Raw genomic sequence first — 16,356 nt, forward strand, 5'->3', positions numbered from 1 at the left:
TTTATTTATTATAGTAAAAATAAAAACAAAAAGAAATAAATAGAATATAGAATACAAAAACAATAATTTTTCTTTTATATCTCATTCGGTATTAATAGAACAGATAAAAATAATCATGAAAATTGATTATATTTATTAAAGAAAGATACAAATAAAAATTGTTAGTTTTTTTTTTTTAAATAAAAATAAATTGACATATATATTACCTGATATTTTTTATATTTTATAAATGTATCTTCTTGATCCATAATTTGTGTCTAAAGATTTAGAAGTTAATGGTTGCCAGAGTTACGGCTAACACAACAGATTCTTCGATTATGCGAATGATATTCGAGTAGCATGAATACTAGTTAACTACATACTTTATCGGGAAAGGAATTTTAAATAAACGAAGTAGTATACTGATAATGGCAAACAATACACTGAGCAACGGACGTATTCAACAACCAACAGTTTCACAGCGATTGAGAGATGACAGAACGAAGAAAGGTATTATATTTGTTACTAAGGTGATACGTATACTAACAAAAATTCAAACAAATCAAAAATACGATATCTTTCCAATTTTTCATTTGTTACATATTGTTTTCATATTATTATTGTATTAAAAATTAATTTAGCCGGCAATAATGTATTATGAAATGACTGTAAAATTTTTAACTACAAAACTTTTAACTGTATAATGAAAAATAAATTAGTTTATTTCTAATAATTATTATTAATTTAGGTCATACCTATATTACGAAATAAATGACTTTTCATAATTTCCGGCTAAATTAAATAAAATAATAAAATTATAATAATAAATTCACGGCAAATGTCAATATAAGAAGAAATTAATTTTGATTTAAATGTATTTAGTTGTGGACATACCATCAATAGAAATTCGTAATTGGTTATTGCATCGTCATTATACGAGACGCGAACATAAGATATGTAAAATTCTTATTGAGGAAGAATTAATAAAATCAAATGGTCATAATGAATATGCTAATTATTTAAAGGTAAGTTTTCTAATATTAGACAAAATTTATAATATTATTTGAATTTTTCATTTCTTAGGGTCTTATTTTGAGAAAAGAAGGTAAAATTCAAGATTCTTTAGACAGTTTTCAAGCAGCTTACAATGTAAATTCATCTAACGTTAATAACGTTAAACAAATAGCTAAATCCTTGTGAGTACTTGTATATTTTTTTTATATATATTTCAAGAATTATTTTATTTTTTTACACGATCATATTTATTATCTCGCATTCGTATAAGTAGAATTTGATTATCTTAAGTATTTCTTTTAGATTGATAATGGGTAGCCATAAACGCGCGGTTGAAGTTTATTTGGAAGCGGAAAAAACAAGTATTTTACCCGATTGGGAAATATATCATAGTCTTGGTAATTATTGATTGAATTATTTAATAAATTAAATAATTATAAAATGTATATTTTTTATTGATTGTTTATCAATTATTAAATTCATTAGATTTTTGTATTTTTTTTTTATCGTGTGAAATGAAAGGAACGTTGATGAATCAAATCCCACTTTTTTTTTGTAGGAGAATGTTATGTTAAGTTAGATCAATTACAAGAAGCTAAAAAACAATTTAAGAGATCGATCGAATTAACAAAAAATGAATTACCCTATCTTGCTCTTGCAAGAGTTCACCTGATGGAAGATCAAATAGTAGAAGCTAAAAATATGTATATTGCTGCATTAAAGTATGTTTTAATCAATAATGAAAATAATGATATAATTTCATAGATATTTTAATCGAACTATAATTAATCCGATATAAAATTATTCATTAATTTAGTGGAAATCCTGAGAGTGTGACAGTGTCTACAGAATTAGGTTTGTTATATCTAAGAATAGGTGACGTTCAAAGAGCATTTCAACAATTTGGAATAACTTTAGCTCACACGTCTAATTGTTCGAAAGCTCTTTTGCCAATTGCCTTTATAATGCAAGTGAGTCGAATAAAAAAATAACATGTAATTATTATTTTTATGTTTAATAAAAATCAAATATTACAATTGGTAATTATATGAAATCAGTCTAATTGCAAGCTGTGAGATTATTAAATGGTAGTAGTTATACGTTATTTAAATTTTAAAATAATATGAAAATATTATTTTTCAAGAATAAATTGACTTTTTTTAATAAGATGTAGAAATATAATGTGAAGATATAAATACACGCATGTGCGTGTGCAGGTAGACAATTATTAAAAGGTAACATTAGTATATGATGGTTTTTCGTTAGATTGTAGAGAAATTTCATTAGGTATTTCAGATAAATATCCATTGATGAACGGTATTGAGTTTCGTTCGATAATTGACAATTAAATTTCTTTGTTTTTTTTTGTCTTCTTTTATTTCAGAAAAATCGTGAATACGACGTAGCATTGTCTAAATATAAAACAGCGGCTCAATTAACGCCAGAATCGTCGGCTCTTTGGAACAATGTTGGTATGTGCTTTTATGGAAAACAAAAATTCGTTGCTGTAAGTAATACAATTGCATATGAAAACTATAAAAAAAAAAAAAAGAAAAAATATTAGGTCGAGTGATAAATAAATTCCGTTTTTATGAGACTAAGAATAGCGTTTCTGCCACTAATAAGTGCAGGACACTTTTCATGGAGTTTTTTTTGTACTCTTTGTATCTGTTGGACGTGTATCTATTGAATTTTGCTCCAATATTACCTTTAAAAGGTTCGTCAAAGTTAGAAAAACGTCCTACACTCGGTTTGCCTTTTAAGGTCGTATCTTTAGAACGAAATTTTACAAACCAATTTCTGACTGCCCTATCAGTTATCAATTCTGCACCATATACGCTGTATATTTTTTCAGCTGCCACTTTAGTGTTATCGCCTTGTTTAAATTCCTAAAGCATTACATGTCGAATATGCACTTTTTACTATCCATTTCAGAAGTTAAGAAAAATGGTTAAATGTAACATTGACTACATAAAAAAGTTGACAGAAGACTAACTGAATTCTCATCTACACAGTGATATCAAAAATTCATTTGTTTTGGTGACTTATAGTAGGTAAATACGAAAAATAGATTCTACATAGACGCATCGATAGTTACTTATGACTCGACCTAATATAATATGAATAATAAATATTAAATTGTGTTATTTAATTTCAGGCTATTAGTTGTTTGAAAAGAGCTCATTATCTGAACCCATTAGCATTCTTACCAGTTTATAATTTGGGTGTAGTATTTCTTACAACCGGACAACCAGCATCAGCTGCAATTTATTTATGCGCTGCTGTTAATGCAGCATCAAAGAATCCAATGCCGTATCTTTTACTTGGATGTAAGTGCATTATGATTAGTATATTATTTTATTTTTTGATATGACTTTTTTATTACATTAAAATTGACATACAAAATATTAGGATATTTATAAACATATATAACAAGATTTATCGTTATTTATCGATTGAAGAAAATGCACTTTTAATAGTGGCTCTTAAAAGACTCGATGACCTAGAAGGTTCTGAAAAAGCTTTAGACAAAGCTCATTCTTTGTCTCCTCAAGATCCATTAGTACTCATTAATTATGCTGTAATTCTTGATGCCATTGGAAAGACCATAGAAGCTTCGGAAATATTATCGGCTTTGAACGACATTATGGCTGTTATCGATGTTGACTTGCAGGTGATTTATTAGATTTGCTTTTTCTCATATTTTATTCTCTTTAAAAATCTTATATTGTTATTTATGTTTCTTTTTTTTATGTGTAACAGATAGTACAAATGGCGAAAAAGCTATCAGTTAAATTACAACAACAGCAACAACAACAACAACAACAACAACAACAACAACAGCAACAGTTACTTAGTAATTAAGAGAAAAATTATTTAAAAAGTTTTAATATATAAAATGAAGATTAACAATTATTAATTATTTATATGAACGTGACAATCATTAATATGCTTTGTATTTTAATATATAAACTTTAGCAATACAAGATATGTTTTTAGGTTTTATTTAGAAAAAACACTTTTTCTTTATGTTCATCGTCATCCTGTAATCATCACTGAAGATATAAAGTAAGTCAATTTTTATTTCAAACACTTGTACAATAATTTCAAAGATTTTTCATTTTTAGGAAGATATTAATAATTCAATATAAGATAGAAATATTTTATAAATATCATTTTAATATTAATTATCGATGTGTGAGTTACTAATTTTATTCATTGAGGAGGAGAGCGTACACATTGAATAAATGCAACATGTATTTAATTAAAAGAATTATATACTTTTTAAATACTATATGTATTATATTAATTATAAATATGTGTGTAATATTTAAATTGACATGTATATATACGTATATATATATAATTATGCAATATATAAAAAGCAAATATAAATATATATATATTATTAATTAATTCTATTATTCATACAAAATTTTTTGTTGTAAATATATATTTTTTCTTTTTAAAAGCTTTCTCATAAACTATCTTATATAAATAATGACATCGATAAAACAATGGAGTCTTCGATTAAAATCTTAAAATTTGAGTTAATTCTATGACATAAAATTCCCACAGAGAGAATAGTAACATTTCGTTTATTTTATTTTATTATAATATTATGAATGAAAAGTTTTATGGGAATTTGAACATCATAACATATCGATGTTTAAAGTATTATATTTACTTATTTATTTTTCATATATTTTATAAGAATTATTTAGAAGATGAGAAATTTGATCGATAGAAAGATTTTATTACGTATATGATGAATTAAATGAATTTTTTTTTTTTATATGTTGCATATAACATTGGAATATTATTAAACGATTTTTCGATTACATATTTTATCACATACATTTAAATACATAAATAGAATATATATATATATAACTCGTTTACACAGTTACGTGTTTATTTTTTCGTTTTAAATAAACGCTTGCAATTAGAATGCAAGAAATATTTGTATTTATGGAAAATTTACTTTTCTTTTTGAATAATATTTTTATCTTACGTATACCATATTTATATGTATATACATATATGGTATTAGAAATATATATTATATAAAAACAAATAAAAATGTTTATTTTTATATAGAAATATTGATAATTAGCAAATAAATGAGATTTTGTAATTCTCGTCGTAAGCTGTTATATATAAATTGATAGGATTGAATCTACACACACACACATACACACACACACGTATATATATATATAATTAATATTTATTTTAAATTGAAATAAAAGAAGAAGGAAGATAATTATTGCTTGCAAGTTTATCGTGAATATCGCGATGGACGTATATTTTAAATATGATAAATTGTTATTAATGATAAAGATCTTATATTAACGATGGATTATATTTATATACGTTATATTATCTTGGCAAAAGAAATATTCTTTCTTCTTATTTATCTTATTATACTTTAAACTAACGATGCAAGAAATTTTAATAGATACTTAATTGACTTTACATCCTACTCTCTAAAAACTTACTTAGCATTTTAATGTAAGCTAATATTTCTTTCTTATTCTTTTTAATCAAGAACGTGCAAACTATCGTGTTAGATTTCATCGAATTTCTTGGACTTCAAGCCAAAGTCCAATAAAAGTTTAGAAATTAAGTTAGCGTAGATAAAAATAAAAATAAAACATTTATTTATGGTTTGATAACATTTTTATCTGGAAGAACGATATAATGAGTGTCCCAGAACTCGTTTTATCTAAATGAATAAATTATTAATTTATTATCTATTAAAAGTTTCCATTTGTTGGATGCTTGTCGTTTTGCAGATTATCACTAGAATTTTTTTGTTCTTGGTAAAATGATGTTTCATTTTGATATATTTTAATATATATCTCAATAAGAGACATAAGTTATATATTTATAATTTAAATATGGCATTTGTATATTTATATACGCGCGACAAATGAAAATTATCAAAAAATATTTACTTCGGAATAAAAAAAAATAATTGGCAATTATTTAATTTATCTATTCGGCACATTTGAAATTTTGTCCCTTTTTTTTTCTTTTACATGTACTCGACTTTTTTTTTCTTTTTTTTAATTTTATCGAGCCATAAAATTGATATCTCGTAATGTAATAATAAAATATAATTTATAAACAAGTATCTTTTAAAGGTTGTAATTTATATCATACGTAAGTACTTTGTACGTCGGTTTGTTGAGTGTGCGGTTGTAACTTTTTGATGATTTTTGGTTTAAAAAGTTGTCTGAATGATGTACGAAATTGTCGAGACATTAAGCAATAAAGTATAAAATTAATAGCACCATTTAATAATGCTAAAATGTCCATTATCTCGCCAAAATTATGATAGCAATTACGGAAGAAGCAATCACCTAGAATTCCAGATAAAAGGCCTAAAACACCCTGCGGTATTTCTGTAATTAAAAAAAGGAATAGAACGGCAACGAGCATTCTTGTTGTTCTGTCAGCATGTTTTTCATTCTTGCTTGGTTTTCGTGGTATCACCGAACCATTACTTATCGGTAGGTTCTTCATTAAAGGTTGATTGTAATTCTTTAAAGCCTTTTTCCGATCTTTCGTCCTGAATATTAATTTTAAATTTAACACAATTGTTTTAGACAACAAAATAAATTTCAATGAAGTACGAGGTATATCAAAGTTTCAACAAAATTATTATATTAAATTATTATTATAAAATATTATCAAAATAAATATATATATATATATATATATATATATATATATATATATATATTTTAAAATTATTATTACTAAATTAAAATACTATATATTGTGTAATATACCTGCAAAGTGTTTTAATTAACCAACATATAATGATGGTAAGTATAACACAGGGCATAAGTTTAACGACAACACCAAGTATCCAAAAATTAAGTTGATAGATAAATCCTTTGTCTCTTGAATAATCGGTATCCACATGATACAAGATTTCTTTAGTTCCATTTTCACAGACAATTTGATCCCTTATCTATGTATCAAGTAGTAAGATTATTTGTTACATATCCTTTGATGCAGATTCCAAAAGCTATGAATCAATGAGAAGTCTATTATAGTAGTATCGATTGCTATGAAAATCTACTCACGCCAAAGACAAAATAGCTTGGTGCACATGCGATCAATGGTGCCAAAACGCAACACCATAGAGCTATCTTGCAACGAGTAGGTGTGCACCATGCGTGGTTGTATTGCAGAAACCTGAAACACGTATCAACGGATGATACATTGTAACAATGAATTTTGAACAATACACGAATCCTCCTCCTCCTCCACCTCCACCACCTCCACATTTTCATTTCCGTTACGAGAAATACACGTTTTGTTTATGTAATATAATAAATTTCTTTAGGAAGATCGATAGATGGACAAAGAAAAGAAAAAGTTTATTTATTTAAATATCTTCTTATTTCTTTTTTATTTATTTTTCTCATGAAATTTCACCTTTCTTCTTTTTCAATTATTGCGCTTCTTTTGCGAAGCTCTAATAATTAACTTAAAGAAAATTTGAAAAATAAGAAAAGAAAGAAAGAAATTTCAAGAGAAGGTCGAGTATGAATTTATATTTCTTTATAATACCGAGATTTCTTTGCAACACCCATAAAAATCTTATGTTGAGACAGGCAACAAGTATGTTGCTACAATAAAACGTACATCTAACGAGCGTAATTTTTTGATGTTTCTTTATGGTCAAAGTGGAATCGTTTTGTTTCCCTTAAGTCTACTCTTCTACTATTTAATAAAAAGAAATTAAAAACTACGTATAAAACGAAATGTAATTTTTTGTTATCTCGTTAACAAAGTTTTTACCTTTTTATAATATGATTTTTTTATCTTGAAATAATTCAACTATTATTTGGACTATAATTCGAACATTTACTTTTAAATTCGTATAATTACGTATTTACCAAATGTAAATTAATTAAAATTATTTAATAACTTTTCATTTTAGCTCTGGTTATTGGCTAACAATTTTTTATCATTTGACGTTTTAATTTTCGTTTATATATATATATATATTTTATGCAATAAAAAAATGCGTGTAATTATTATATGTCTGCGGTAAAACAAAGAAACATCATGTATGATATAATTGTATATTTTTTGTTGGCAAAAAATGTAATGAAAAATCTATAATTATTATTAATTTTTTCAAATGTTTAAATGGAATAATAAAAGATAACAACGGATTGCAATTAAGAAAATTTCTTGACAAAATTGTGTAATAAATGTTACATTTAATTTGTTACATTCAATTTCAAAACATAAATAATAAATTTGTTTCAATTAATAGTCTCTCTCATATGATTCGAGTGATGCATAAACAATAAAAGGGTTGACAAGAAACGTTTAGTACCTATTTACTTACATTGGGTTAAATTTTGCTCCCGGAGAATTTCTATATGAACAAAAATAAAGTTCAATGAGTCAGGGCAATATCTTTGAAAAGATAGTACGAGCTCTCGTCATTTCTCTATTATCTCAGAAAATATTTCAAAGCAATTTGTACGTAAGTAACGTTTATGAAGAATATTTTTTTACAAGGCACTATATATTATTCTTATATGTATGTATGTATAATATATATATTATGTATAAGTATTTATATATATGCTTATACATAATAAAAATAAAAATTGATGATTTTTTATTTTTATTTCATATATTATAAAATACTAATTATTATTCTAAAAATATGCATAAATTAATTACAATATTGGAATTCAATTTTTATCATTATTTATATAAAAATATTTGATTTGTAAAACATTTTTTAAAGTGTTTTATTATTTACTTTCTTTGTAATTATTATAAAGATGTGCGTCTGTATGTATGCAACCCTCCAGACACACTTTGAAAAATGTTGCTTGCGAGCGCCATCTTTTGGGACGGAATTTTGTTTTGCCTGAAAGATAAGCAACCCGTCATACATACGCGTATAAACAGTTTTGACTGCAAAAAAATTCTGTCCCAGTAGATGGCGCTCGCAAGCATCATTTTCAATGTGTGTCTGGAGGGTTGCATATGAACAGGCGCGCATTTTTATAATTAAATTAATAATTAAATAAATAATTACAAATAAAAAGTACAAATAATATTATAATAATATTATATAATAAATTATTCTCGAAACTTGTTTATTTGAAGGTTTCACTTCTAACTCTTGTGTAATATGCACACATGTTTTTTTTTTTTATATCCATATATACGAGATTACATTTAGTTATGAAATTTGATAACTTTCGATAGCTCAAAAGTTTCAAAGTTGAAAAAAAGTTTTGAACTAAATTGGAGATGTGATATATTAAGGTGAAAGAAGAAAAAGTATTTAAAAAGTTGTCAATGTCGAGAACTTAGAAAGAAAGGGAAGAGAAGATTTATGTGACAAAAGCTTGACAATAATATATTCAAACTTAGAAAGAGAAGACAGAGGGACAAAATGAGAAGCAAGAACGAACGAAAGAAAAAGAAGAAAAAGTATGGAGATTATTATGAAGCAATTTATAAACCAAATTGCGAAAGAACTTCAGATTATGTTCTTAGAAAAAGAAGCTTATGCAGATTTATATATAATACAAAGAATACACGTTATTAGATATTACTTTACGCCGTCCTAAGAAAACACAATTTTGTATCTCGGTCAGTAGTCGTACGTGCTTTTGAAGTTTTCATCTTACCTTTTATAACTCTTACTCCCTTACCATCCTCAACGTATCTTATCCGTCACAAAATTGTATTTCTAACATCATTCTATATTAAATAATATTTACAGATACGATCAGAAATTCGATTAGGTCTACCGGAAAGTTCTGTCCATTTTAAGAATAAAACAAAAGTAATAGATTTTTATATCTCTTTAATTAACTAATATTTATCAATTATCATTATTTATAATTTCTTATCATAGTGTGATGACAATTTGTATATTGCATTTAAAAAAAATGTTTTATCCCTAAAAAATTGAACCGGTGTTTGTCAGAATGGACAGAACTTTCCGATAAACTTAATATTTATTCTTATTATCTTTTTATATAAGAGAATATTATAATTACACTACCTATGGCAATAGAAAAGAGTAAAACTATTTGAAATAAATTTACCTTAAAGCGATATATCTCCAAACAGCCAGTGTTAGAGTTAATGCGATGCTGATGGTATGAATGACCTGTGTAAAGTGCATATGAAATAAAACGAAGACGGCCCATCCGTAAGGGAAGATTTGTCGTTTTGGTAGAACGAAATAAATGTAAACAGCAAATGGTATGTATTCCAACATCACCAACATATCAGCAAATGCTAATCCTGTTAATATTTTGTTTATCGGTGTTATCATCATATCTTTATGGGTTAACACAACGATGTTCAACATATTGGCAAATGTACCAAATATGCATACTATTATTGCTACGTAACCATGGTATATTCTATAGCTCATAGCCCAATTTCTGATGGAACCGTTGCAATAACAAAACGTCGTCGATGTTTCCGGCGGAAGACTGAAGTTGTTTACGTAATCGATATCTTCTGCCGTAATATTATATAGAGTTAATATATCGGTGTAATTTGGATGTAAATACATACTCGATATATTTCGTAGGAGTAATTTCAATTCAAATAACGAAGAATTCAAGTATGCTTTGTAATATAAATCCTCACGATTCCCGTGACATAACATGGCATTTTACACAAAAATAATAATATCCTTTTATCGATCTGAGTAAATACTTAGATTTGATTCTAATGTTTTTGTTTCTCAAACGTGAAATCGTTCTGTTTTCTTAACATTACAAAATGACGTTGGCGAAAGTATTAGCTTTCGTAGAAAATGTTTGTTAGATTTCAACTTGCCAATGGGATTACGGTTGTTGCTGATGCGGTCTTATTTTCGTAAGAAAATTCGATTCACTCGGGAAATATCATTTCCACAAATTTACTACAAATTATCGTAGTAAACTTTTCGATCAGTAGAATAAATCTTGTTTCCGAGAAAGTTCGTTGAAGTAGTGGGTGGTCTTTTTTTCCTTTTTTTATTTTTATTTTTGTTTTGTTTTAATCTTTTACTAAAACCACCAATAATTAATCGAATTTAGATTTGTATTATCGCAAAAGATAATAAAACAAATAATTTCTGATTTTCCTTTAAGAAAGTTAATAGTAGTAGTAGTAGTAGTAGTAGTAGTAGTAATAGTATTCATTGATTTTTGGTATGGCCATTTTACTGCGGTCTTAACTTTATCTTATTCTTAATGAATTCCGCATTTGCAGTTGATCCAGTTTTAAACCAGGGAAAACTTGAAGATAAATATACGATTGTCCAGAACAGTTGTCGACTTATAGAAAGTACTATTTTCTTAAGAGAAAGGGGGGAAAAGTGATGAATTGTTTAGCTGATTGCAAAAGACGTTTCGTTTTGTAGCAAAAGTTCGTTTTAATCGGTTGGAAAACAACGACTTTTATTTCTTCTCCCATTAGATGGAATCGTATGAATGGATGAAAACAGATTTTTTGACTTTTCCTCATAGGATCATCGAGTTTACTAATAGTTCGTTGTTTTCTTTCTTTTCGATATTATACATATTGTACACTTTTATACGTTTCTTTTTGAATACAGGATTTCTGAAAAGAAAGAATAATATTTCATTAGTCTCTCTGAGGTGTATCAATGATATTTTCTATACAAAAGTGTATATACACATATGTACGTACATATCTATACTAGATATGTAGAATAGTATGAAAGAATTGTGTACGTAAATAAAGAATGGAAACAAATAAAAGAAAAAAAAAAAAAAACTAACAAAAAATAAATACAACTTTTGCGAAACGTGATCGAAACGTAGAAAAACATTTTGATAAAATAAACTATAGGAAAATAATACTAGTGAAGTTAAATGTTAAATTGTTTATTTGAAACGTGAATATCAACTACTAGAGATGTATTGTAGTTTAACAGAATATTGATTATTATTTGTTGCATGAAGTGAATAAACCACACGTGTAAATTTGACCTTAATGATAAATATTTGAATTAGCTAAAACGCTTTTTGATTCAACAAAGTGATAAAGAACGACGATTATTTATTAAGATTTTACATTAATCAATTGAATCAAATATTTATCGAGGAAGAAAGAAATACTACGAGAGTGAAGTTTTGTAAAATAAAAAAAATAAAAAAATAAAAAAAGAAAAAAAAGAAAGCATAGACAAATAATAGTTGTATTTTTCCAATGTTCTTTTTTTTTATTATTTTGTTACTACTACCTTGCGATTCAATCCTGAATGATATTTTTTTTATTTGTTACAGTTTATTGAATATTTATTGTAAAAAAATATATTTATCGTCGTTTTTTATTCATTCATTTATATATATTTTTTTTAATCCTCAATATGTTTAAATTGTTTATTAGTAGATTACAACTAAGCCTATTATAGATATTTAAATATATATATTATTAATTATATATTTATATTTATAATTATATTTATATTTTATAAATATAATATTTATTTTATATTTATATATGTATTAGGGATGCCCCGCCACGCGTTGCTGTGGCTTACAATCAGTCCGATTCACACGTCTTTAAGTCAACGAATTACCTTATACCGCCATCTGTTAAAACCTTATCGAACTAACAGAGATAATCCTGACCCTTTGTTAATAAACAAATAATTCGCAATAAAATAATATTGCGATTATAAATTGAGATATAAACTATCCTATCTTTTAAGTTGGATGAAACTGCACACAGTGTGTAAAATTTTATTAAAATCGGTTCAGTAGTTTAGGAATCCATTACGGACAAACAACGTGACACGTAATTTATATATATTAAGATATTATATTTGATTTAAATTATATTTTATAGATATTTATCAAAAAACACTTCATATATTCATTCTGAAAATAAATGTGAAGTGTATCTTCGTTGGAATTATTAATATTTACGTTTAATCTATTATCTCAACGTTCTTGCAATAAAATTATTTTCCATAAGTACGAGAGAAACTAATTTATTTTCAAAAGAAAAAGAAAATGAAGAATTTATTACGTCCACTATTGTAATTTAGAAAATTCTTCTTATTGCAGTTTCCTAGAATGCACATTTCTTGATTTTTATTTTATATTATTCGAAATAAACTGGTTTCATTGTGAATTCATTTTATGAAATTTTTTCTCTTCTTATTAAATCACAATTATTTTCTTAATGAGATATTAACGCATAATAAAACGTTAATAACACATAATAAAAAAAAAAAAATGCAAAAAATAAAATAAAAAAAAAGAGAGAGAGCAAATAGAGTCAATAGAGTCAAAGAGAGAAAGAAATTCTGAAAAATTGTTGTCGTCAAATATAAGCACGTTATTTACACATTGCAGATTTTTTGACTTGGAAACGCATAATACGTGGAACTCGTCAAATGTGTTAGAAGAATTATAAAACTGGACGTTATGTGTCGCGGACGATTTAACATGACTATATTTGAAATTTGAATAGATTGCAATACCCCTACCTGATAAAAAATAACAGAGAAAGAGAGTGAGAAAAAAAGACAAGCTTTTACATGAATAATTTATTCCAAGATTTACAAAGTGAGATATTTTTTTCTTGCAGTTTTATTGCAAATTTCATTTGTATTATTTGAAATAGTTTTTTCTTTTTTTTGCAAGTAGTAAAAAATAAAAATTAGTCGAACAATGATGTCATCTCATTTTTGTAATATCTTATCAATATATATTTTAATTTATATAAGAAATTTATATATATATATATATATAATATAATTCAATATTATATTATATTAATTAAATATTATATTATACTAATATAATATATATATATTATATATATTATATTATAATATTTATATTATTATATTATAAATTTATATTTTAATTTATAAGAATTCTCACGCGCGCGCGCGATTTTTCGATTTACAAAAAATTCATAACTACGGAAGTTATTTTCAAAAAATGAGAGAGAAAAAAATATAATATAACAAAGAACAAATATATATGCATTCTAATAAAAATGAAAAGCTCAAGAGTTAATTTATTGATAACCGAGTAATACATGCATGTTTCTTACTTATAATTGCTGCTTTTTAATAACTCTTTATTGATCATGCAAACACATACACACACAAATATCATTATTATAGTATTATATTAATAAATATAATTAAACGGTGATCATTAAAATTCAATGAGTGTATGCATAAATTACAGATTACATGCATAATAGTTTGAAACATATGATTCATATCGAATAGAAATTCGAATCATTTTACTCGTTCGTTTTTTTTTTTAATTTGTGTTAGAAATTTTACAAAAATTTATTTTTCTTTCTTGTTTTTCTTTTTTGTTGTTGTTGACATACGTCAATCTACCATTGTTCATATACGTTCTACGAGTTTTCAATCGACACTTTTACGTCATTGTGAAAATGTAAGCATTGAGATTTAAATAACGAAAGTTTGTTATGTTTTAATAAATATCAATATTCGTAAAAAGCTTTGTCACGTATAATTTATAAAATATATCGTATCGTTTTCAAAGAATTCATTTCACTGTTAACTAAAATGATTTACATTTATTATTGTAAAATTATAATAATACTTTTTACGCGTGTAGATAAATATATTATTAAATAAAGTTTTTATTCAACAAGATAGAAATTTTCAGTCTGTTAAAGTAAAGATAAAATATATACAGAAGTATCATGAAATGTATTGTATCTCACGGTGATTTAATAATATTCATGAAAATACGTGATTAAGTACATTGAAATATTGAAATGGAGTTTTCAAAAATGTTAAAACGAATGTACTTACAAAATAAGTAATAAGTGCATATAAAGAATACTCATATTGTATTTCTCGTTCGAAAATATATCAAGAAGATTGAAGGGAAACTCGTAAAACTGACGTTAACCCACTTTCACTCTTAAAATTGGTTTACTACCTGGATAATTTGACGTGAAATGAAACTGTCGATTTTTTACTTTTTAAAAAATAAAAAACTTCGACACACTGTTTTATCCAGAATTTGAACAATATGAAATTCGACAGCTTGCTTCAAAGGATCAACTAGGTATATATATATATATATATACAATAAAAATGTATTGCATTTTTGCTGATAAACGTAATGCATAAAGCATTATTGGATATATGATAGTGGATTGAAAAGAAACGATTCCTCTTTTGTACTCAATAACTTTTGATCTATTTTCCAAACGGGGTTTTTCTCAAAGATTGAAGATTTTTGAAGAATCCTTTTTCTCTAACTTTTTTCTACCTTTTTTCTATCTCTTATAGTTGGCCCTTTTATTTTTCTTTCGATAGGTGAACAAGAAAAATATAATATTTTTCTATTGGACGTTTTTATAGATAAAAGAATATTTTCTTCGTATTTCGAAGAACATTTACGACATTCACGAGATATACTATTTGCATTTACACCCATAAAATTTAAAATTAGATGTGTCAGAGTCATATGTTCGATTTAGTATCTTAATAAACTTGATGGAACGCTCGTATCGTTAAACTCGACATGAGAGAAGTGTCACCGGTCAATAGAAAACTGAATAAATGTTAAAGTTAACTGCACGAATGACAAAAATATATTATCGCAATGTTATGATCTTAAAGATCTTTTCAAAGAAAAAATCAATAAACATTTATGTTGCGATTTGTTTATAATCGTTATAATCATTTCATAGAACTCGTTAAAAAAAATAGGAACAAAATTCTCGGATACTAAAACATTTTCATAAATCAAATCATGAGATTGTAAATTAATTTACTCAAGTAAAAAAAAAAAAAGTGTAAATAATACTTAAATACCTCAGTAAAATCTTCTGTAAATTCTCAATGAAAAATAACATGAACATAATAATATATGATTATCATAATATTTTATAATTTACGTATATTTAATTATTGAAATAATGTTACACGTGTTTTAATATATAACAATTACACAATATAGAATCCCGAAGAAAAATAATTATTTGATAATAAATGTGATATGATTTTGATTTGAGTTAATCAATCATATTATTTATAGCACGTATCGTTTTCACGTTAAATCACAAACGTAGACATGAACGTAAATGGTTCTGCATTACATCGATTATAATTTACGCAACTATAAACAAACAATTGTGAATTGAATATAATCAAACCCTTTACTTCTCGTATTCGATAGAAATGATTTCTTTGACCTCTTCATTTCATTGCAACTATAATATATTAAAAGGAAAACTTGTGCATTTCCGTATACACGTACGTGTAACTCAATGTTATTGTTAACTTTGAAAAGAACTTTTTTAATGGTTATTACC

At 25.5% G+C, this 16,356-nt stretch overlaps 2 protein-coding genes across 5 annotated transcripts in view; one reads left to right on the forward strand and one right to left on the reverse strand.

The window, feature by feature from the left end:
• The first annotated feature begins 75 nt into the window (after positions 1-75).
• On the forward strand, positions 76-5,093 carry BBS4 (Bardet-Biedl syndrome 4). 2 transcript variants are annotated; one of them, XR_016177577.1, is made up of 11 exons: positions 76-489; positions 862-1,004; positions 1,063-1,175; positions 1,297-1,391; positions 1,553-1,715; positions 1,811-1,964; positions 2,378-2,500; positions 3,152-3,323; positions 3,474-3,667; positions 3,757-4,062; positions 4,122-5,093. XR_016177577.1 is itself a non-coding variant. In XM_015336176.2 (10 exons), the coding sequence occupies exons 1-10, from the start codon at positions 408-410 to the stop codon at positions 3,856-3,858; spliced, it is 1,341 nt and encodes a 446-aa protein (XP_015191662.2). In that variant the 5' UTR covers positions 76-407; the 3' UTR covers positions 3,859-5,093. The 2 variants fall into 2 exon arrangements, 1 of the variants encoding a protein (XP_015191662.2); XM_015336176.2 differs by having other exon boundaries at positions 3,757-5,093.
• A 147-nt stretch (positions 5,094-5,240) lies between these two features.
• Positions 5,241-16,356, reverse strand: part of LOC107074606 (G protein-coupled receptor dmsr-1) — a 37,091-nt gene continuing 25,975 nt past the window's right edge. For 2 of the 3 annotated variants that reach the window (XM_089175385.1, XM_089175384.1), the window contains exons 2-6: positions 10,107-11,622; positions 8,375-8,404; positions 7,095-7,206; positions 6,795-6,979; positions 5,241-6,571 (exon numbers count right to left, since the gene is read on the reverse strand). In XM_089175385.1, coding sequence (XP_089031511.1) covers positions 6,157-6,571; positions 6,795-6,979; positions 7,095-7,206; positions 8,375-8,404; positions 10,107-10,681 — 1,317 coding nt within the window. In that variant the 5' untranslated portion in view covers positions 10,682-11,622 and the 3' untranslated portion in view covers positions 5,241-6,156. The remainder of the gene's footprint in view (positions 6,572-6,794; positions 6,980-7,094; positions 7,207-8,374; positions 8,405-10,106; positions 11,623-16,356) is intronic. The other variant, XM_015336177.2, reaches the window with a different exon arrangement.

The sequence above is a fragment of the Polistes dominula genome, unplaced genomic scaffold (assembly GCF_049000335.1).
Source record: "Polistes dominula isolate Pdom_NZ unplaced genomic scaffold, Pdom_raw_medaka contig_82, whole genome shotgun sequence".
Classification (NCBI taxonomy): domain Eukaryota; kingdom Metazoa; phylum Arthropoda; class Insecta; order Hymenoptera; family Vespidae; genus Polistes; species Polistes dominula.